The 24,918-nt window shown below is 42.6% G+C and overlaps 1 protein-coding gene across 2 annotated transcripts in view; it reads left to right on the top strand.

Moving 5' to 3' along the window:
* Positions 1 to 24,918, top strand: part of LOC122563838 (A disintegrin and metalloproteinase with thrombospondin motifs 19-like) — a 526,911-nt gene that overhangs the window by 342,445 nt on the left and 159,548 nt on the right. For both annotated transcript variants that reach the window (XM_043718038.1, XM_043718033.1), the window contains exon 14: positions 11,136 to 11,256. In XM_043718038.1, coding sequence (XP_043573973.1) covers positions 11,136 to 11,256 — 121 coding nt within the window. The remainder of the gene's footprint in view (positions 1 to 11,135; positions 11,257 to 24,918) is intronic.

Genomic DNA, 24,918 nt, shown 5'->3' with positions numbered 1-24,918 from the left:
CAGGGATCTGTATGAGATCATCAACAAATTGCAATCTATTCTAATGAACCGGATGAAGGAGATGGAGCTCAGTTTGCTCATGCACCAGGATAGTCATTCAATAAGATGTCAAATGGAGACAGAGCGTCTGCAATGGGATACAGACAGGGGGAGGGTCAGATCGTCTGCAATGAGATACAGACAGGGGAGGGCAGATCGTCGGTAATGGGATACAGACAGTGGGAGGGCAGAGCGTCTGCAATGGAATACAGACAGGGGGAGGGCAGGTCGTCTGCAATGGGATACAGGAGAAAGTGAGGTCGCCTTCCTGACCTGCAGTCTTCTTCTTGACCTCTCCGCCTCCATCCTACTCCGACCTATCACCCTCACCTTGACCTCTTTCCACCTATCACATTTCCAACGCCCCTCCTCCAAGTCCCTCCTCCCTACCTTTTATCTTCTCCTGCTGAACACTCTCTGCTCATTCCTGAAGAAGGGCCTGTGCCCGAAACGTCGAATCTCCTGTTCCCTGGATGCTGCCTGACCTGCTGTGCTGTTCCAGCAATAAAGTTTCAACTTTGATCTCCAGCATCTGCAGACCTCACTTTCTCCTGGATAGAGTGGTCAAGAAGGCATATGGTATGCTTGCCTTCATCAGACAGGGTATTGAATATAAGAGGTGGCAGGTCATGTTAAAATTGTACAAGACATTGATTCGGCTGCATTTACAATACTGCATACAGTTCTGGTCACCACATTACCAAAAGGATGTGGACGCTTTGGAGAGGGTGCAGAGAAGGTTTACAAGGATGTTGTCTGGTATGGAAGGTGCTAGCTATGAAGAGAGGTTGATTAGGTTAGGAATATTTTAATTAGAAAAAAGGGGGGACCTGATTGAGGTTTACAAAATCATGAAGGGTATAGACAGGGTAGATAGAGACAGGCTTTTTCCCAGTGTGAAGGATTCAATATCAAGAGGTCATGCTTTCAAGGTGAGAGGTGAAAAGTTTGAGGGGAATACACGCAGAAAGTACTTTACACAGAGGGTGGTAGGTACCTGGAATGCATTGCCAACAGAGGTAGTAGAGGCAGGCACGGTAGATTCATTTAAGGTGCATCAGGACAAATGCATGAGTAGGTGGGGAGCAGAGGGATACAGATCCTTAGGAATTGGGTGATCGGTTTAGACAGTAGATTTAGGTCGGCTCAGGCATGGAGGACCAAAGGGCCTGTTCCTGGGCTGTAACTTTTCTTTGTTCTTTTTTAGTATGGGATATTAGCAGGTTTTGAGAAGATTTGTAGCTCAGGTTGAGGTTCGGGATGTAGGTTTGCTCACTGAGCTGGGAGGTTCATTTCCAGACGTTTTGTCACCCTACGAGGTAACATCTTCAGTCAGCCTCAGGCGAAGCAGTGTACATGATTCCTGCTTTCTATTTATATGTTTGGGTTTCTTTGAGTTGGTGATGTTATTTCCTGTGGTGATGTTATTTCCTATGGTGATGTTGTTTCCTATGGTGATGTCAGGCGGCTTTAGATGGGGTCTAACTCAATGTGTTATGGTGGGATGGAATGGATGGGATATGGTGGTTTAGGTTCTTTAATTTGTAAATCCCAGAATTACATTCTCAAGGTGGCATCAGCTTATCTAATAATAGGTGTCATTTCATCTCAGACAATACATTAAATATGTTAAGGTAAAGTCTGTACCAATGTTGAGTCAATTCTATTTCCAAAGTGTAATTCTATTTCCAAAATGAGAGGCCTGGTATCTTGGTGAAACTGAACAGATGCTACGACAACGAATAAATGAACACCGTGCAACGATCACCTGACAAGAGTGTTCCCTCCCAGTCAGGGAACACTTCAGCAGTCCAGGACATTCAGCCTCGGACCGCCAGGTGACCATCCTCCAAGGTGGATTTCGGGATAAGCAACAAAGCAAAGTGGCTGAGCAGAGGCTGGTCGCCAAGTTCGGTATCCATGGGGATGGCAGGTCAGGCTACAGGTGACCACCATTGCACTATGCTCTCTCTCTCTCTCTCTCTCGCACGCACACACACGCGCACACACGCACACGCACGCACACGCACACACAACACACGCACACACACAGACCCTCTCTCATACACAAGCTCTCTCTCATACACACACACATGTACCCTCTGCACTCACCTCCACACACGCACTTCTCACAGGCCCATCACATTCATGCACATACTTGATAAAGCTTACACACACACACATAGACACATTCTTTCACATGTAATCACACCCACATGCATACACTCACTCTGTCTCTCCTGCATGCACACACATATAAGTTTATGGGGTAAATTTGTATTTGCAGAAGTACATTTTATTTTGCTCAAAAACTGCATAAATCCATGTAAGATTCTGTAAGCCCCACTTTAGAAATAGAATTGACTCAACATTTGTACAGACTTTACCTTCACACTTTTAATGCATTGTCTGAGCTGAGATGACACCTATTATTTGATTTGGAGGAGCCAAATCAATGTAGAGGAGACCACATTATGTCTGTTCAGCTGAAATCTTCAGTGTCCAACAGCCATAATCATCTTGCTTTGTGTTAGGGATCACTCCAACCAGCGGGGAGGTTCTTCCTGCTTTCCATTAAATTTATCAGAGTTCCTTCTTTCCACATGGTCAAAGGTCATCTTGGTATGAAAGGCTGTCACCCTCGCTTCACCTTTGGGATTCAGCTGTGTTCTTGTTATTTCATTTTCCCTATTTTACTTTGTGCGGGGCCAAATCTACTTAGCAAGTCAAATTAATTTATATGAAGAATTTCCCCAATAAAGCATAAACAGGCTGAATTAAATTCAGGAATACACATAAATTGAGTTCACATTTCATTAATTCTTGTTATTGAAAGCTGTTCCTTCAGTAAATTAGAAATAAAGCAACAAATTAGGATGAGATTTGATGTCCCCCTTTCTTATCCCTATTCATAAAATACCCCAGGGCCATCTAGGAAAGTGAGAAAGGAAACCAAGCAGAATCGTCTCACTGGCTTGTGTGAGGCAACTATGGAGTAAAATCCAAGAGCCAATATGTGGTGTAATTCTGGCCTGATTATAAGGATTGTTTAATTATGAAATTAGATAGTACTGAGGAGTGTAGTGAGAAAATTTGGACTTTCAGAAGGTTTTCAACAAAGTCCCACAGAAGAGTTTAGTGTGTAAAATTAAAGTGCAGGGATTAGGGGATAGTGTATGGGGAAAAAAAGGAAGATAAAAGGAAAATAAGAAAAATAATAAATGGGCCTTTTTCTGAATGGCTCAGAAGTGACCAATGGGGTACCACTGCGAACGGTACCAGGACCCTAGCTATGACTTAGATGAGGGAACTAAATGTGATACCTGAAACATTGTAGTTGTCACAAAGCTGGACGGAAGGGTGAACTGTGAGGAGGATGCAGAGATGTTGCAGTGTGAACTGGACAGGCTGAGGGAATGGGCAAATGCACGGCTGATGTAGTGTAATGTGGATAAGAATGAAGTTATCGGCTCTGGTGCAAAAATAGGAAGCCAGATTATGTTATGAATGTCTGTAACTTGAGCATTTTCTATGTTTCCTAATGCACCAGTTGCTGAAAGTAAGCGTGCAGTTGCAGTAGACAACAAAGAAGGCACACTGTACATTGTCCTTCATAGTGAGAGGATTTGAGTACAGGAACGAGAATGTCTTGCTGTAAGTATATGGAGCATTGGCGAGACAACACCATGTCTGGAATATTGTGTACAGTTTTGGTCCCCTTATCTGAGGAAGGATTTTCTTGTTACAGAAAGAGTGCAGCAAAGGTTTACCAGATGATTCCTCTGATGCAGTACTAACGTAAAAGGAGAGACTGAGTTGCTCAGGATTGTATTCACTGGCATTTAGAAAAATGAGGGTGAATCTCATAGAAACCTGTAAAATTCTAACAGAATTAAAGAGGTTTGATATTCTTTTATTTACTCGTGTCGCTGGCTGGCCAGTATTTATTGCCCATCCCTAGTTGCCCTTGCGAAGGTGATGGTGAGCTTCCTGCTTGAACATCTGTAGTCCACAAGGTGTGGGTTGACCCATAATGTGCTTAGGAAGGTAATCCCAGGATTTTGCCCCAGCAACAGTAAAGGGACATCAATATGTTTCCAAGTCAGGATGATGAGTGATTTGGAGCAGAATTTGCAGGTGCTGATGTTCCCATGGATCTACTGCCCTTGTCTCTCAAGCTGGAAGTGATAATGGGTATGGAAGATCTGGGGATCTTTGGTGAATTTCTGCAGTGCATCTTGTGGATAGCACACCCTACTGCCACTGAGTATCGCTGGTGGAGGGAATGGACACTTGTGGATGTAGTGCCAATCAAACCAGGTGTTTTATCTTGGATGGTGTCCAACCTCTTAGTGTTGAGTCCTGGAGGCTGCAGGGTTCCCAAATAGAAAATGAAATGCTGTTCTTTGAGCTTGTGCTGAACTTCGCTGGAACACTGCAGCAGGGCTGAGACAGAGATGTTGGCAATGTAAACATGATGGTTTCTTGAAGTAGCAGGTGACTGGAAGCTCAGGGTCATTTTTATGGACAGAACGTGGCTGTTTTATAAAATTGTCACAGAGTCTGAGCTTTGTCTCCCCAGTGGAGAAGAGACGACAATGTGAGCAGTGAATACAGTAGCCTAGATTGAGTGAAGTGCAGGTAAGTGTTGCTTCACGTGGAAGGTGTCTGGGGCCTTGGATAATGAGGAGAGAAGAGGTAAATGGGCAGGTGTTATTGTGACATTACTATGGATTTATGTATTCATCCTGTTTTTTCAATGAAGAAAGATTGAGACAGAGACGCCAAGCAGTCTGCTCAAAACCAATAAAGTAAATAGCTTGTGAGACCTTGAGTCTTTTTTTGAAGTTGGAGCAATAGAATAAGCCTGAATGGGTGGGGTCAGCTCCCACAGAACAAGGATTTTTAGTTTTAGTTTTCAGCAGTTGCTGAGATCTTGAAACTGATGTGGAAGCTCTAATTCCCCTCTCTGTTACAGCTAAAAGCTGGGGTTCTCTTTCTGCTGCTAGAATTGTATGCGAGACAATCTATTTTACTGAACTTGCCTTTGCCAAGGATGTGTTGATGGAATGTTGCTATATTGGAGCAGTTAATTAGAAGTAGTTAATATATGTATTATTTTGTTATGCATTTCCATAGAATTATAATTAAGCCAATTCTTTTCTTTTTTATTTTTACTTTTTCTGTATTTTAACTGTAGTGTGAAAATAAAGTGTGTTTTGCTTAAGGTTGAGTAGTTCGACAAATCAAATTGCAGCTGGAACACAATGTCTTACACTTACTTTTAAAATAGGAAGATGTTAGGGTCTAGGCTATTTTCCTAATACATTTTGAGGGGGTTTGGTCTGGTCCATATTATTAAGCAATTTGCAATTGCTGGGGGAGGTGCTGTAGGGCTATTTTTAGGTGTTGGGAATGGAGGAGGAGTGGACCAATGTGTCCCAGAGGGAACGGTTCCTGTGGAAAGCTGACAGGAGAGGGATGAGGATGATGTGTCTGGTGATGACATCCCATTTGAGATGGTAGAAATAGTGGCTTGCAATGCTTTGGATGCAGATGCTGTTGGGATGGTAAGTGAGGACCTGGGGAGTTGTGGGAGTGTTGTGGGAGGAAGGGGAAGGGGTGAGGGCAGAGGTGCAAAAGATGGGCCAGACATAGCTGAGGCCCCTGTCAACCACAGTTGTGGCGAATCCTCGGTTGAGGAATATGGTGGAAATTTTTGAAGCCCCCTGTGGAAAGTGGTATCTTCACAACAGATATGACAGAGATGGAGAAACTGGAAGAATAAGATGCAGTCCTTGCAGGTAGCAGTGTGTGAGAATGTATGGTTGAAGTAACTGTGGGATTTGGTGGGTTTGTAATAGATATCGGTGACATGAGGCGGAATCTCTTCAGCCAGCGAGGGGGGGGGGGGCAAATCTGTGGAACGCAATGCTGCAGAGGGCTGTGGAGACCAAATCATTGAAAGTATTTAAGACAGGGATAGATAAGTTCTTGAATAGGGATAAAGGATAAAGCAAGAGAATGGGGTTGAAAAACATATCAGCCCTAATTGATTAGGAGAGCAGTGTTGTTGGGCCACATTACCTAACTCTGCTCCTATAGGTAAAGTCTTATGATGGTCAGCCTACCTCCAGAGATGGAAGCCAAGCTATAAAGGAAAGGAAGAGAGGAGTCAGAGATGAACCAGGTGAAGGTGAAGGAAGGGTAGAAATTGGAAACGAAATTGACTAATGTTTTCAATTCTGGACGAAAGAGGGAAGCAGTACCAATAATATCATCAACGTACTGGAGAACAAGTTATGGGTGGTGGTCCGAGAACTAACTGTAGTTTAAACTCTTCCCTTTGAGGAGGGTTATTTTGGAGATTGAGTAAGCTGAAATATTGTAGCAAATGATTATTGGGCAGATTGAGAGAAGCTTGACTTCTGCTGTTACATTTCCCTCCACAGTACCTTCGCTAAAATGTTACTTCAGTCGAACTTCATCCTTAACTTTTTCCTTCCATCTGCCTTGGCTATTGTCAAGCTTTCGATTGTTTTTTTTCCCTTTTTATGTCCTTTTTACATTTTAAAATTCTCAATCAAAGAACAACCAAATTATATTTACAAGTTAAACGTAGCAGTAAAATACCCTTTAGATCTTTAGATTTACACATCCAATTTTAAAATGTTTATGTTGACTTTGATTTTCTGAAATGATTTGGTTTAGAAAAGGTCTTTGTGTAAGATGATAAATGCTAGAGTACAACTTGAAAAGCCACAAAACAGCAAATGTTTGAAGTTTAGAAGTATTTAAAAATGTTAACAGATGATGTCATAAAGATACTAGCAGAACTAAAAAACCGTGTTCAGTGTGTTAGGGACAATTAGATTAAATCTTCGAGGAGAAAGTGAGGTCTGCAGATGCTGGAGATCAAAGTTGAAACTTTATTGCTGGAACAGCACAGCAGGTCAGACAGCATCCAGGGAACAGGAGATTCGACGTTTCGGGCACAGGCCCTTCTTCAGGAATGAGCAGAGAGTGTTCAGCAGGAGAAGATAAAAGGTAGGGAGGAGGGACTTGGAGGAGGGGAGTTGGAAGTGGAGGAGATGCGGTGGAGGGCACCGTCGACCACGTCGCCTTCCTGACCTGCAGTCTTCTTGTTGACCTCTCCGCCTCCATCCTACTCCGACCTATCACCCTCACCTTGACCTCTTTCCACCTATCACATTTCCAACGCCCCTCCTCCAAGTCCCTCCTCCCTACCTTTTATCTTCTCCTGCTGAACACTCTCTGCTCATTCCTGAAGAAGGGCCTGTGCCCGAAACGTCGAATCTCCTGTTCCCTGGATGCTGCCTGACCTGCTGTGCTGTTCCAGCAATAAAGTTTCAACAATTAGATTAAAGTTAAGTAGATAGTATTACTTCCTCTTAGTACAGAGGATTATTCGAGATAAATGTATGAGATTACCAAAATGGTGTATAAATGGAGTACATTGAACAACAGTGCTTCATAAAAAAGAAATTTTGTTCATTGCTCTAACCTGTGTCATATATAACATGTTTCAACAAGGCAATAAGTAAGGATTATATAGGTAACAATATTCTAATTTCTTAAATACTGCAATAGAATCTGCATTCCTATTCAAATATGTAAGTCAGGTATGTCATAAATTGCAAACTTTAACTCAGAATTTCTGATGAAAGTTTCAGGATATTTTTCTAATGACTGTAAACTTAATGTTATAATTTACAGGACCTTTACATGGTACAAAAATTGAGCATGTATTTATAAGGCAGCCACAGGCCAGAGTTTAACAGAAAGTGAACGAGTGACACAGGGGAAGCTGAGCACATTTTCTGCTCCCACTTGACCCCAACTTCCTGTTTCAATTCAGTGCTGGCTTACCAATGAATAGCTGCCAACCTCAGCAGCAGAGTTTCACTGAGCAGGCTCAGAGGCATTGACGGGGGCAAATTCAACAGCAGATCAAACCTCAACTCTGCAGTCCTGCCCCGTGTAGTCATGGATGGCAGTGGACAATTAAACACTCCACTGGAAGAGAATGCTCCATGGATATTCTCTGCATCAATAGTGGAGGAGCCCAATTCATTGGTAAAAATGACAATGCCAAAGCTTTTGCAATAGTCTTCATCGAGAAGTGCTGAGTGGATGTGCAGAGATTTGGGGGAGATCCCAACGACTATGTGAAACTTGCAAGGGCATTGGAAGAGTTCATCCAGACCACAATGCTCTCGTCTTAACTTGCACCATGCTCCATGGGAGACTGATTATGCTAATGGAGAATGTGACCCAATCCAGAGATTTGAAATAGGGGTTCAGATTTACAAACCCTTGTAGTGTCAATCACCACAGATAGGCATTATCAGGACAAGAGGTCGACAAGGCGACAGCTCAACCTATCAGTTCCTCACTCATCTCTCCAGCAAGCAGGGGCAGCCAACTGAACTCCACTTGGTTTGTGCTGTATAGATTGGCCTTGCAGAGAGCTTATGGGTGATGACATGGAGGATCACCTTGCATGCTCAGTTGATGAGTCCACTAATGACCCAGAGAAGAGAAGACATTGGTCATGACCACAGGGTGACCAGCAGAGTCTGGGTAGCAAGAAAACAAGAGAAGCCTTCCCATATCCTCGGCACTACCTGTCCCTGCCCAAATGTTTGGGTCATTTTTCAGAGCCTCCTCTGCCATTGCAGAGGGGAGGGGCAGTCAGCTTCAAGCAAAGCCCTCAGATGCAGACAGCTGCTGTTCATCACCTGCAGTGGCAAAAGAGGTTCTGAATAATTTGGATGAAGGAACTGAGGGCATTGTTGCCAAGTTTACAAATGACCCAAACATTTGGGCAGGGACAGGTAGTGCCAAGGATATGGGAAGGCCTCATCAACTGAGCATGCAAGGTGATCCTCCATGTCATCACCCATAAGCTCTCTCTGCAAGGCCAATCTATACAGCACAAGCCAATCATTCCGAAGATATAATCTGGGCTATACTGCAAGTGCCAGCAAAGTGATCAAAATAACAAAATCTCATATTGGACAGACACCTGGGGTTCTATCTCTGGTTGCCTTGCAGGCAGGTCTCATAGTCTATCTCTCTCTGATTGAGAGCGAGGACGGCTGATGGACATCATAAGCCATCTCATTAATGGATGGCCCTTGCCTCCTATTGACAGTCCATTAAAATCAAACTGATTACAGCTGATGGATTAAACATTTATGAAAAACTCTTATTTAATGTGATAAATATATTTCATCTGTATCAATAAAGCTGCAATGAGGTCAGCCAGATGGACCTCATGGAAAATGAGCTCTCTGAATGGGGCTGTTAATCTGATCCAATCAGGAAGCCCTGGCTGACAGATATAAACAGGAGTGGGGAGGGGCGGGGGCTTGCTGGGTCTGTATTGTCTGCACTTTTGTATGTAACGGTATTGTCTAATGTACAAATGTCATTGTCACTGTCTTGTCATATGTGGAACTGGGATTTGAGGTTTGTCCTCCTCTCCCTGTAAAATGGTTGAACGGTAGGGTTCGGGGCCTAGCTTTGCTGCTCCTCTCCCTTGTAAAATTGCTGTCTCTTGTGTACAGCTGTTAATGTTTTTTGTAAACTGTTTTGTAATTTGTTTAATAAAATATATATCAACAGGAGTGTCAGGGGTTCTGTTCCAGCCTCTGTGGAGTTATTTCACAAGAAAACAAAGGAAAATACTTACATTCTAAAACATTGTTTTTTGTTGCTGACATATGGAAAAGTTTACAATTGTAATTAAACAAATGAATTGCAGTAAAAACGTGAGCAATAACTTTGTTTTGTAAAACTAATGCTTTAGGTTGCATATGGTCTCATATTGCCAATGGCACCAAAAGGGAAATTTTTAACCAAAGGTGTCTAGCTTTACCTATTCCCTTATGAGCAGATTTTGCATTTTATTGTACATAAATAGATTTTGGTTTGTATTTTGAACTAATTAATGTTTGTGCGGGTCTCACCTTGCCCTTGCAGCTGATTGTTGTGAGACAAGTTGGAGAAATGTTACAGTGTTATGCATATGCTCGAAGTGCAATTTGGAAGCAGAATCTAGAGGCTGTGGGAATCATATCTCCAGACCTGACTTGCCAACATTGGTTACTGTCAATAGAATAAGGAATCTCACAGCTTGCAAGCTTGAATAGTTCAGGATTTAAGCACTAGGAGGGTGTATAGTGCAAGACCAGTTATCGTAAATCTGGGCAAAGCTCCCACAGAACACTTACCAGTTTGAACAAATAGATTACAGATGGCCTTGGGGAAGTACTAGGAAATTAGCATCCCTTTCCTCAGGCTCACTTCACAGCTAAAGGAAGTATGCAGTAACATGATAAACATAAAGATCTCATCACCCTATCAATCAGATGCATGACCACAAAATCATAGTGTCTATTTCTTTTATAATTATTTTTCCCCAGGATGTGGGTGTCACTGGGTGGGCCAACATTTATTTCCCATCCCTAATTGCCCTTATGATGGTCCAGTAGTAGTGAGCCACTAGCCTGAACACTGACTGCAGTCCACAGGGAGTACATAGCATTACAATGCTGGTAGGAAGGGAGTTTGAGAATTTTGACCTGGTAACACAGGGAATGTGGAGGAGGTTCCAAGCCAGGATGGTATGTGGCTTGGAGGGGAATTTGCAAATGTGATTTCACCATTCATCTGCTGCCCTTGTCCTTCTAGATGGTTGAACCTGAGTTTGGAAGGCGCCTTGGTGAGTTCTTGGAGCACATCTTATAGTGGTACACACTGCTGTCACTGTGAGTTAGTGATGTAGAGAGTAAGTTTTAATGTGGATGAGATGCTTTGTTCTGAGAGATGTTAAGCTACTTGAGTGTTGTTAGAGCAGCAGTCAACCAGGTAAGTGGGAAATATTCCATCACATTCCTGAGTTGTACCTCATAGATGGTAGATGGCAATTTTAACTACTTGCCCAATTGGTTCAACTGGTCATCAATGTTAAGTTCCTCCTTAAATATTCTTAATAAACTGATATGTAATGACCATAATAAAATGGGTGAAGGTATTTCAGTAAAAAAAACTTGTTTAATTTTCCATAGAAAATTGGCTGTGATGGCATGTTAGATTCCTCAGCCAGAGAAGATCATTGTGGAGTGTGCAACGGGAATGGAAAATCATGTAAAGTTATAAAAGGAGACTTTAATCACACGAGAGGGGCAGGTATGTTGTTTTGTTCTGTGAATGTAAAATGTTTTGTGGACTGTCGAATTATTTGCTACTGCTGTGTATGCACGTTGTGTGCAAGATCTCTGCACAATTATTGGAGCAAATTCTGAAACTGTGTATCAACAATGTACTGTCAGTTTTTCAGGTATCCAGCACTAATAACAAGAGCCTGCATTTCTATAGAACCTCTCTAATAGTAACATGACCCAAAGGGCTTCACAGGAGTGTAATCTACCAAAAAAGGACATTAGACAAGTGGTCGGATGGATGTTTCAATGACTCTCTTAAGAGACAGAGTCAGGGAGGAACAGGGAGGAAATTCAAGAGCTTACAGCCCAGGAAAACCGAAAACATGGCCCAGTGAAGATGAGAAGCAGGCATGAAGGAGGCAAGTATTGGAGGAATGTAGAGTTCTCAGAGAGTAGAAGAGGTTACTGAGGTAAAGAAGGGCAAAGCTGTGAAGAAATGTGCACACTAAGATGAAAATTTTAAAATCAAAGCTATAATGGATTTTGTAGAAAGATGAGCAGTGGAGTGGGGGGCGGGAGGTAAGAGCAGGGCTGGTGTGACTTAGAATATGGGTAGCAGAAGTTTGAATAAGCTAAAGTCTATAGAGGGTGAAAGGTGGTAACCAGCTGTAAGAGCATTAATGATGTCAAGTGTGAGGGCAGCATGTGCAGATCTGAGAGTTTCAAAAGCAAATGGATTGATGCAGAGCAGAGGTGAGTCATGTTAAAGAGGGAGAAGTTGGCAAACTTTGTGATGGAGTAAATAGGAAGTTCATAGATCTAAACTCTGAGGTGATGTGAACTAATGTTTTCAGCCCAAGACACGAATCCAACGTTGGATGTTGCTCTTGACAGTATATTTGCAATATGCATCTGCTCCCCTTGCTTGTAACATCCAGATGATATCTCTTGAAGTGAAGTAAAGTTCTTTGCAGATGCTTTTGATCAGATAGCAACAGCTTGTCATCAGACTCAACTATCACTTCACCTCTTCCAGGTCACTGTTAATGAAAATGTTCACAAGCAAAATCAATGGCCAAGTGCTGTTCTCAACCTGAGCTTTGTGTTTGTGTTAGTACCATGAATGGTGAAACCAGTTGAGTTTGCTGCAATAGGGTTGCTTCAAGGCTGGTCTCACTAATATCACCCTGCAGGCTAACTTCTTCATTTACATTGTGGTATTTCAGCCCTGACGACTCCATCACGACTTGCTGGATTTATTGAATGCTGTTCCTTATTCTGTAACCATTGAATGTATTTGGCCATTATTTGGCGTAACAGTTCACACTCCAATGATAGGTTAGGCAACAATGTTGACAAATAGTTAACAAATTCAACAAATCATGGCACAGCTTTTACATCTGTTCATCGCTGCATAACTACTACTGCTTTCACCATTGTTGGAGAGACAAGCAAGACCATTTGCTGTTAGTAAATGCCCTCCTGTGTACTTGATATCCTCATTTACAATTTTTTCTTCTTCGACTTCAAGTTCACCTGGTGAGATCTGTCAAGCAGTCTTAGTAGATTTTGATTGTGATCAGCAATGGCTTTGTCCATTGTATTTCTACATTCAAAAACTAGCAGATCATCCACTATCTCCAATCCAGAAAGATCACAAACAGTCTTGTGTTGTTGACATGGATAAGCTGTGGACCAGTGGAAATGCCAATTGCTGTATACAACTATCTGTACTTCCTGAAGAGCATCCAAAATGTGGATAAATGGTTGTTGCTTTAATCTAGCCACACTTGGCACTAAATATCCTTTACATCTTCAATGGTAAAGATTTTTGCCTTTTCAAATTGAGCCAAAAATTCCTTCAGTGTTTTGCATAGGGTAATGCAACCTATTTAAGGCTTTATTGATATTCTATTGCTCAATGCATACTCTCAGGTTTCCAGTTTGTTACCCTGTGACCATGCTGTTGATCCATTCTATAGGAATTGTCACGTTCTTGATTGCTGTTTGTTTTTCAATTATTCTCTCTTGTCTTTCAGGCTGACCTCAAGGTCAGCTGGAACTCTCCTCAGTTGATGCTGAACTAATCTTGCATTATCATCTATTTAGAGATTATATTCTCTTTCAAGACATCTTAACCTTGTCATTCATCAGAATCTTCAGTTGCTGTACCTGTCTATCATGATTCTTTGTAGCTATGCACTTGTGTGCAAAATGATTCAATGAACTGTTGTAAAAACATTTGTTTCCCCATTCTGAATATGCCTTCATTTTTGCACTGTTGTTTTCTGCAGTAATTGCATCCTGTCACTTGTGCGTGATTGTTATGCCCTGGGTGCCTAGCATAACTGTCAGCACTATGCAAGACCTGGATCAGTCCACTATGAATATACTCAACCTGTGGATTCACAACTTCAACAGGTCCATTGCTCTTCTGAATGCAGATTTGGCTTCTCCTAGTCAGTTTTAGATCTCTTATTCCTAATACGTTCCTGTCTCTAATTAGCTCATTCTTCAATTGTACAAACTCACAGATGTTGGGAAGCTGAGTTGATGTTACATATAGGCTGTAGACTTTTTATCATTTTGTTCCCTGGTATTAAATACATACCATTCATATATACACATGTTCTACATTTATACCTGCATAAGAGAAAGCGAGAAAGCTTTCTCATAAAAAAGTTCCTATGAAGTTCAACTCATTGAATCCTCTTTCATCTAAGAGTATTTAATGCTATACTTTTCCAAGCAGGTTTAACTTGACATTCTATTTGAACTGTATGACACTTTTGATTTACACACATTCCCCACAAAGCATGAATCAGGTTCTCCAGGGTCATTTGTTTAATGAGTAACTCAAATTCATTACTTCATGTCATGCTTTTCAATTGTAGTATACTGTCAAAATGATCGCTTATTATGATTTTTAGCTGAAATGCTGTGGTCTTCTGTAATAATGGATAAAATGCTAGGTCATAGAAACTATTAGACTAGATTCAATAATTACTTGATCATTGCAGCACTTACCCTCCTGTATTTCTTAATGTGGATTGCTACATTTCACTGAACAATTCTTTTAACTTGCAAAGAATATACTTCACTAAATTGTGCAAAGTTGCTAGTAAAGATTTTAGGACAGATTGTTCTGCTCCAAGGCACAGCAATTACAGGAAATATTGGTGTGAAGAGCGTGTACCTGGAAGGGAACCTGGCTTAACCATTTCAGTTATTATGCTTAGAAAATCTGCTCCAGTATATTTTTGTGATGTACTATTTTTTTAATCCAAATGAATTTTTTTATAACATTGATACTAAGTCTTGAATTAATAAGTATTCCAGGCCAATTTTACCCACCATCTTTGTATTAATGTGAGGCAAGTTTGAATGTAAATCAGAATGAAAGTGGCAGTGTGACTTAGGAGGTAGAGTAAGGAAATTGATTTTGGACTAGATTGAAATTGTGAAGAACGAGATAGTCTTTTGGTACATAATCTTGCATCATTGTTAATATATTTCCAAATCCAGGTAAAGCCACATTTACAAATACCTGGATGATTGAATGGATTTCTTGGGAAGGACTTAAACTTAATATGAAATCTTTTTAAAAGTCGGAGAAAGGGAGTACTGTCACTCAGGCTCACTAAAGTTGATTGATTTCTGTAGCAGTGTTCTGCACAACAGTGCAAATGTGCAAGATAAAAACACCTCATCCTGGCTGTGGAAATTGGATGTACACTGCGATACCACCCAACATTGTAATTATGCTGGCAGTGTTGGATTGCAGTCACTGACCACATAGGTATCAGTCACTGACCAGCATCAATAATATAAATTGGATGTGAACTCCCAAAAACCAATGGCTGAGAATTGCGGTGTTGCTAAAATTTTCAGAATCAAACCTGACTCCATTGCCACTACAAACCCATTGCCATGCTGAATAGGTGCATGTGGCCAACCTGTCTTCAGGAGGTGGCTTGGTACTTAATTATTTGAATGAGGCAGGCAGCCTCCAGGTTCTTCAACCGAAAGTTGTTGTTTTCCAGGTGTCTGGAAACCCCAAACGTGAGGGGAGATGGAGGATGGGAAATTGCTGGGAAAACTCAGCAAGTCAGGTACCATTTGTGGAAAGAGAAACAGAGCAAACGTTTCGGGTCCAGTGACCCTTTTTCAGAACTCACTGAGGGAGATGAGAGATGCCTCAGGGAAATGGTCAGTATTTTTACAGCACTGCTTGTGGGCCAAGAACAGCAAATATATCCTCTTTGTTTGATTCCAACCCTGCCCACCCGTATCAACTGATCTCCTCCATCAAGCTCTGGTGTCAACAAATCAGAATGCTCCATGAGGTTGAATTGGAACCCTACCTTCCCAGATCTGAATAATCCTCTGCTGGAGATTGAAATGCTGTGCTACAGGTTGGTTGGGTTGGGTATTTCCCTCCCCTCCCCTATCAGCTTTCCGTAGACCTGCCCACCCGTATCAACTGATCTCCTCCATCAAGCTCTGGTGTCAACAAATCAGAATGCTCCATGAGGTTGAATTGGAACCCTACCTTCCCAGCTCTGAATAATCCTCTGCTGGAGATTGGAATCAAAACCCCTTCCATGCTTCTGGTAGCAGCTGCCTATCTCTTCCTACTTCTTGCTCCAGCGTCTTTCTCATTCAACTGGAATCACATCTATCATGTCAGGACAATGTGTGGGAAAATCCAAACACAGCCACTCTTCCCTACTCCCAACCCCCTCACCCCAGAGCAACTTACAAAACCTTCCACTGCCAAATTCAGAATCTATGATGCAGTTATTCTAAAGTGTAGGTCAATTTGTTGTCTTGGTGAGTAATGTTACCATCCCCTTGTAGGTTGTGTACCTATTTCAGTGTTGAAACTTTATTGCTGGAACAGCACAGCAGGTCAGGCAGCATCCAGGGAACAGGAGATTCGACGTTTCGGGCACAGGCCCTTCTTCAGGAATGAGCAGAGAGTGTTCAGCAGGAGAAGATAAAAGGTAGGGAGGAGGGACTTGGAGGAGGGGCGTTGGAAATGTGATAGGTGGAAAGAGGTCAAGGTGAGGGTGATAGGTCGGAGTAGGGTGGAGGCGGAGAGGTCAAGAAGAAGACATTTCCAACGCCCCTCCTCCAAGTCCCTCCTCCCTACCTTTTATCTTCCCCTGCTGAACACTCTCTGCTCATTCCTGAAGAAGGGCCTGTGCCCGAAACGTCGAATCTCCTGTTCCCTGGATGCTGCCTGACCTGCTGTGCTGTTCCAGCAATAAAGTTTCAACTTTGATCTCCAGCATCTGCAGACCTCACTTTCTCCTACCTATTTCAGTGATTTGTTTTAGAAAACCATTTTATATCAGTAAATATTTATTATTCTAATTAACTTAGAATTGTCTGTTAAATTATTCTTTCAAAACAGAATCTTTCTCAGTAAAACATGGATCCTCTTTCTATTTTATTGGAGGATAATTTCACATAAATGCGAGGTGCTGCATTTCGGGAAAGCAAATCTTAGCAGGACTTACATACTTAATGGTAAGGTCCTGGGGAGTGTTACTGAACAAAGAGACCTTGCAGTGCAGGTTCAAAGCTACTTGAAAGTGGAGTTGCAGGTAGATAGGATAGTGAAGAAGACATTTGGTATGCTTTCCTTTATTGGTCAGAGTATTGAGTACAGGACATTGGTTAGGCCACTGTTGGAATATTGCATGCAATTCTGGTCTCCTTCTTATCGGAAAGATGTTGTAAAACTTGAAAGGGTTCAGAAAAGATTTCCAAAGATGTTGCCAGGGTTGGAAGACTTGAGCTACAGGAGAAGCTGAACAGGCTGGGGCTGTTTTCCTTGGAGCGTCGGAGGCTGAGGAGTGATCTTATAGAGGTTTATAAAATTATGAGGCGCCTGGATAGGGTAAGTAGACAAAGTCTTTTCCCTGGGATCGGGGAGTCCAGGACTAGAGGGCATAGGTTTAGGATGAGAGGGGAAAGATATAAAAGAGACCTAAGGGGCAACGTTTTTACTCAGAGGGTGGTACGTGTATGGAATGAGCTGCCAGAGGAAGTGGTGGAGACTGGTACAGTTGCAACATTTAAAAGGCATTTGGATGGGTATATGAATCGGAAGGGTTTGGAGGGATATGGGCCGGGTGCTGGCAGGTAGGTCTAGATTGGGTTGGAATATCTGATCGGCATGGACGGGTTGGATTGAAGGGTCTGTTTCAATACTGTGCATCTCTCTGACTCTATGACTCTAACTGACATTTCAATGATGTCAGTGATAAACATATTATTGTTACTTTAACAGATTTTTTTAAAACTAAATACTACACAATATGTCAAGGAAGCATGGAAAGGAATTTGAGCAGTTTTTTTGTTGTAGGACTCTTCAGGGAGAGATCCCTGACATTGACATTTCACCTGTCAGCTGTTTGTTAATCATTGAAAATGCAGGTGATTAGCTTGCATATGATATTGTGAGGCTTGGAGCCAATAATTGTATTGTGATAGAGAGATGTTTGAGTAGACATCCCAGATAATGTACCCCGCCAGACAGCCCAGGAACCAGGCATGGGCTGAGATTGTCTCGGGTAAGGATAAGACTCCTCATGACTTCCACTATTATCATCAGTTTATTTAATTCCTCTGATAGTGGAGATCTTTGCAACAACATCAAATATGATGCAGTCCAATGCCTTTTGAGATGCCCCTGTGGGTATCCCTGGGATGAGGATTAACTTCATATAAACGTTGGCCACCAGAAATGTCAAGTGAATGGCATGTTTCACCTCCTCTGAGATCACAGGGTTTATGAGTGAGTATGAGCAGAGACTCTCACATTGCAGGAAGCACTGAGTGTGTCCCAGGGGTTCCTTCACACCATCATTGACAACAAGGTGCATTCTTTACACTTTATGGCAACTGACATTTGAAACCACGTACATGACACTGGTTTTATTGCTGACAGAACAAGGAAAGTGGTATAAGTTATTGAACAAAATCAAGGATCTCTCCATTGTGAGGACACAAGCTCTGGTCAGGTGTAAATCGCTTGTCATTGATAAGTGATTCGATATTTCAGGCTGTGCTGGATGTGTTAGCTCAAGCACCTCAGACTGACATCTAGACTACATCTTTCATCCTGGCTCAGAGGAGCTATGCTGAACTGAATTAAATGATCCCTGACAATCATGGTAAGATGACAAAATCTCCATGACCATAGATTATGACTGGCATCTCCCTGAGCAGTTGGAGCACCTTACATTCTCTCACTCGACCTCCAGTTCCTTCTGCTCCCTCACCTCCTGAACCTCTTCTTCCTCCAATGAGCAATCTTCTCTCAGAGTCTCGCTGTCCTTAATGTCCACAATTCTCTGCAGGATGTGTTATGGGAACACAGCAGATCACCATAATGACCAAAACACTTTGAGGGGATGATCGAGTGGTATTATCATGAAGCTATTTGTCCAAAGACCCTGCTAATATTCTGTGATCCAGGTTCAAATCCCACAATGACATATGGTTGAATTTGAATTCAATAAAATTTGCCTCTTTAAAACATTTGTGCGATGTGGGCATCACTGGCTGGACCAGCATTTATTGCCTGTCCCTGGTTGCCCCTTGAGAAGGTGGTGGTGAGCTGCCTTCTTGAACCACTGCAGTCCACCTGCTTTGGGTTGACCCACAATGCCCTTAGGGAGGGAATGCCAGGATTTCAACCCAACGACATTGAAGGAACACATATATATTTCCAAAGCAGGATGGTGAGTGGCTTGGTGTTCCCATGTATCTACTGCTCTTGTCTTTCTAGATGGAAGTGATTGTCGGTTTGGAAGGTGCTGTCTTAAGGATCTTTGTTGAATTTCTGCAGTGTATCTTGTAGATAGTACACACTGCTGCTACTGAGCATGGTGGTGGAGGGAGTGGATGCTTGTGAATGTGGTGCCAACCAAATGGGCTGCTTTGTCCTGGATGTTATTGAGTGTTATTGGGGCATTACACTCCTGACTTGAGCCTTGCAGATAGTGGACAGGCTTTGGGGAGTCAGAAAATGAGTTACTCACTGCAGTATTCCTAGCCTCTGACCTGCTCTTGTTGCCACTGTGTTTATGTGGCAGTCAAACCTCCTCCCCAGTTACTGTGAGGGTTATGGTGGGAGTTAAGCATTAGGGAGTTGACAGGCACAAGGATCATGGGGGGAATTAGTGAGTACAGAGTCAGAGTTGAAGTTGATGAGTGCAAGAGTCAGGAAGAGCACATCAGTGAACCTGAGGGTCACAGACAGAGTTGGTGAGGGTCACGGTCAGAAAAGGAAGTGGGAAGGTGACTAGCAACAGGTGGGAGATAAGTAGTAGGTGTTGGTAAAAGTATGGGGCAAGTTGTTTCAGGAATATAAAGGCTTTTAGTGTTAAAATTATAGTTTAGCAACTTGGCTTAACCTTGTTCTGTATTCCGGATGGGAAACTGATTATTGGTTAACACACTTCCATTTAGCAGCCCCTTGGTTTAAAACACATCAAGAGTGTTACATGAGAAATAATTGTATAAATGCAAGTTGTTCAGAAACTCAGTTCAATGAGCAGACTGGATATTTGTGTTATAACATGCTTCACTAGCCCTGCTTGAATTTATGTGGTAGCAAATGGGCAGACTATTCATTAAATACTAAATGGTTTGGATATTGAAGTATATGTTAATCAATTAAAATTCCCAATGATATATTACAGCAAACTAGTCAAATCATGATTAAATGGACCATATGCAATCTAACCTCAGGTCTCAGTAAGAAATTAATCTTTAGGGTATATGCTTCATAATGTAACACAGATGGGATGTTTCATTGCTGCTTTCTGGCTTGGGTAGACTTCAGGTTATCACCACTGTGTACATGAGTCTGATCTTTACTGCTTGATTCCCAGCAGGATAATTGCCAACTTGATGCATAATGCAAACATGAGTTATTTGAAAAGTAACCACAACTGGGACTGAAAGCATTTTTAGACTTTAAATTGTTAGCTGGTGTAGTAAAGTGCACTTGACAGAAGTGAGAATTAAATCTGCTGAGATAGAAGAGTTATCATTTAAAACTCAAAATATATAGAAGTGTCTGTAGGTAGTTAATACAATGACATTAACATAACATAAGCAAAAATAAATTTTGCATGTGATAGGTGAAATAAATTGTTATAGTTCATAGAAGTACATTGACTAAATCAATGCTCACCACAGCTACATCACATCTAGAAGACTTGCACAAAAGGAAAAGGGCAGTGGACTTTATGGAGTTTGGCACAGGTGGTTCTTTCATTCTTGAACTGAGATGTAATATCTTATAATTGCCAAATATTTGCACATAATCACCATATTACAGATACGCAATCCTTTATCTGAAATCCTTGGGGCCAGTTGTTTTTCAGAATTCGGAATTTTCGGATTTCAGAGTAAATGATACTGTCACAGTGAAATAAAAGAATCTTATCGAACAGCAGACCCATGTGTGACTAGTACCAGCGCTGCGATACAGTTGATGCCTGCCAATGCTGGGCCATGCCGCCACATCGCATCTGAATGACATGGGTCGAATGGGTGTGGAGTTGGGTCACCTGTTCGCACGTCAAACAACCTTGTTATACAGAAAAAAATTTCACAAAAACCTTCAGATTTTGGACCTTTTCGGATTTTGGAATTTCGGATGAAGGATTCTATACCCATACTTTCATTAAAACACACCATACAGATCCATTTCTGTTGTCACAATCTGAAACCATAAGACAAAGGAGCAAAGTTAGGCCATTCAACCCATCGAGTCTGCTCCATCATTCAATCCAAGGTAGACAGACAGGAGACTGGAAGAACACAGCAAGCCAGGCAGCATCAGGAGGTGGACAAGTCGGCTATAACCCTTCTTCAGGACTGGGGGTGGGTGTGAAGGGAGCTGCAGATAAAGGAGGAGGTGGGGGCAGGGTGGTGAAGTGGGGATAGGTGGAGACAGCTAAAGGTTGGCCAATGGGAGGAATGAATCTGTTTGGTGTCAGAGAACATTGGAAGGGAGGGGGAGGGGCTGGGAAGGAAGTCAGGGGATGTGGAGGGAGGTTATTTGAGTTTGGAGAACTTAATGTTGAGTCTTCTGGAGTGTAGACTGCCCAGGTGGAAGATCAGTGTTGTTCCTCCAATAGGCACTGTGGTAGCAATAAAGTTTCAACTTTGATCTCCAGCATCTGCAGACCTCACTTTCTCCTCTTCTGGAGTGTAGACTGCCCAGGTGGAAGATCAGTGTTGTTCCTCCAATAGGCACTGTGGTTTGATTTGGCAATGGACAAGGCCAAGGATGGTCATGTCAGAAAGGGAATGGTTGGGGGAATTGAAATGGGTGGTGACGGAGAGGTCTGGTCAGCCCCTGTGTGCCAGCTGTGATGCTTAGTGAACCATTCCCTAAGTTTACATTTGGTCTCCCTGATATAGAGATGACCACGTTGAGAGCACCTGATGCGGTAAACTAGTTTGGAAGAAAGGCAGGTAACCTCTGTCACACCTGGAAGGACTGTTTGAGGCCCTGGATGGTTGTGACGAGGGTTGGTGTACCGGCAGGTTTTGCATCTTTTCCGGTTGCAGGGGAAGGTACCTGCAGTTTGGTGGTGGGAGTGGAGTGAACCAAGGACTGTACGAGGGATTGGTCCTTACGGAAGGCAAAGAGGGGTGGGAGGGGGAGATGTTCCTGGTGGTGGGGTCTATTTGGAGTTGGTGGAAGTGTTTGAGGATGATGCGTTGGACGCGAAGACTGGTGGGGTGGTAGGTGAGGACAAGGGGAACCCTGTCTTTATTGTGATAGGGGGGTTTAGAGTGATGGAACAGGGAATGGAGGTGGTGAGGTGGAGGGCTGTCTGGATGACAGAGGGAGGAAAAGCACGTTGATCAAAATAGGTGGACACCTGGAATGCTCGTGAGTAGAATGTCTCCTCATCCGAGCGGAGGCAGAGGAATTTGGAGAACAGGATGCAGCTCTTTCAATCGTGGTGATATGTTTCTCAACACCATTTTCCTGCCTTCTTCCTGTAACTCTTGATTCACTTACTAATCAAGAACCTTTTCATCTCTGTCTTAAAGACACTCAATAACTTGGCACCCACAACTTCCTGCAGCAATGAGCACCACAGTTTCACCACCTTCTAGATGAAGAAATTCCTCTTAGTCTCAGTTATAAAGAGTTGTCCCTTGATTCTGAGGCTGTGCCCTCAGGCCCTAGTTTTATCCACTTAGTGGAAACATCTCCACATCCACTCTATCCAGCCCTCTCAGTATTTTGTAAGTATTGATCAGATCCACTCTCATCCTTCAAATTTCCATTGAGTACCCACCCACATTCCTCAACCACTCTTCATATGACAAGTTCCTCATCCCTGGGATCATAATTGCAAATATCCTCTGGATCCTCTCCAATGCCAGCACATCCTTCCTTCCAAATGCAGCCTAACCAGAGCCTTATGCAGCTTCAGCAGTACATTCCTGCTCTTGTATTCTAGTCTCTCAAAATGAATGCTAACATTGTATTTGCTTTCCTTATTGCCAACTGAGTCTGCATGTTCATCCTACAAGGATTCTGAACTAGGCTTCCTAAATCATTTTGTACTCAAATTTCCGAAGCCTTTCCCCATTTAGAAAGCAGTGTATTCCTACCAAATGCATAACCTCAGTTTCCCACATTATGTACCATTTGCCACTTTGCTCACTCTCCTAGATTGTCCAAGTCCTTCTGCAGCTCCCCACTTCCACAACCAACCCCTCCACTTATCTTTATATCATCTGCAAAATTATCCGAGTTTGAATTAGAGTGGTGCTGGAAAAGCACAGAAGGTCAGGCAGCATTCAAGGAGCAGGGGTGGGGATGAAGGTTATAGGTCATGGGGAGGGTGGAATGGATAGGTGGAAAGGAAGATAGGCAGGTAGGACAGGTCATGGGGACAGTGCTGAGCTGGAAGGTTGGAACTGGGGTAAGGTGGGGGGAGGGAAAATGAGGAAACTGGTGCAGTCCTCGTTTTTACCTTGCAAACTTATCAGGGCAGTTAGACTCGTAAAGATACACAGCATGGAAACAGAGCCTTCAGTCCAACTTGTCCATGCTGACCAGATATCCTATATAAATATAGTCCCATTTTCCAGGATTTGGCCTATATCCCTCTAAACCCATTCTATTCATATACCCATCCAAGTGCCTCTTAAATATTGCAATTGTACTAGCCTCCACCACTTCCTCTGGCAGCTCATTCCATACAAGTACCCCATTCTGAGTGAAAACGTTGACCCTTAGGTGTCTTTTAAATCTTTCTCCTCTCACCCTAAACCTATGGCCTCTAGTTTTTCTCTTTATACATTATTTCCCAAGACAAATTATTAAAATATACCTCTCGTTATCATTCCTAAAGACTCAAGTCTGATATTTTGTCAGAATTTGTCTAAATAATAAATGGAGGTTAAAGCACAAAGGAAGACATTTTAAATAGAGGGTGCCATGGTGGTTCACTGGTGCCTCACAGCACCAAGAACCTGGTTCGATGTCTGCCTCGGGTCACTGCCTGTGTGGAGTTTACAAATTCACCCTGTGTCAGCGTGGGTTTCCTCCCACAGTCCAGAGATGTGCAGGTTAGGTAAATTGGCCAGGCTAAATTGTCCATAGTGTTCAGGGATGTGGAGGTTATGTGCATTAGTCAGGAGTAAAATGTAGGAGAATGTGTCTGGGTGGGTTACTCTTCAGAGGGCCGGTATGGACATGTTGGGCCGAAGGGCCTGCTTCCACACTGTAGAGATTCTAATTCTAGAGCTGCTTGATTTAGCTTCCTGAAAAACAATGCCTGTGTTAATGTTTTATTTTTACTGTATTTCCTTCGGAATTTTCGACATTATCTACTTTAGATTAGATTACTTACAGTGTGGAAACAGGCCCTTCGGCCCAACAAGTCCACACCGACCCGCCGAAGCGCAACCCACCCATACCCCTACATTTACCCCTTTAACCTAACACTATGGGCAATTTAGCATGGCCAATTCACCTGACCCGCACATCTTTGGACTGTGGGAGGAAACCGGAGCACCCGGAGGAAACCCACGCAGACACGGGGAGAATGTGCAAACTCCACACAGTCAGTTGCCTGAGTCGGGAATTGAACCCGGGTCTCTGGCGCTGTGAGGCAGCAGTGCTAACCACTGTGCCACCGTGCCGCCCACAAATGGGGTGCTTCTTTGGAAAACTTCTAGGCTGCTGGAAGTTTATAACTGCCAATATGAAAAATAATTGCAGTAAATTTTCCAGCCTGCCTGTATAGTTTGCCTGTGCTTTTTGTTTAAAACAAGTTAGAATTAGAAATTAGTATACAGTTTTGTGGATGAACATGAACCTATTAAAAGCTTCTTTTCTATTCATAAGGACTGAAAAATAAATAGAAAGCTACTTATTTTGTACCTTAGTAGAATTCCATAGCATTCTAGTAACTATAGGCCGGTGAGTCTCACTTCTGTTGTGGGCAAAGTCTTAGAGAAAATTGTAAGGGATAGGATTTATGAAAATCTGGATAGGAATAATGTGATCAAGGATAGTCAGCATGGTTTTGTGAAGGGCAGGTCGTGCCTCACAAACCTTATTGAATTCTTTGAGAAGGTGACTAAGGAGGTGAACGAGGGGAAAGCGGTAGATGTGGTATAT

The sequence above is a fragment of the Chiloscyllium plagiosum genome, chromosome 2 (genome assembly GCF_004010195.1).
Source record: "Chiloscyllium plagiosum isolate BGI_BamShark_2017 chromosome 2, ASM401019v2, whole genome shotgun sequence".
Taxonomy (NCBI): Eukaryota; Metazoa; Chordata; class Chondrichthyes; order Orectolobiformes; family Hemiscylliidae; genus Chiloscyllium; species Chiloscyllium plagiosum.
The sequence above is the reverse complement of the archived record's forward strand: the minus strand, read 5'-3'. Positions and strand labels throughout refer to the sequence as shown.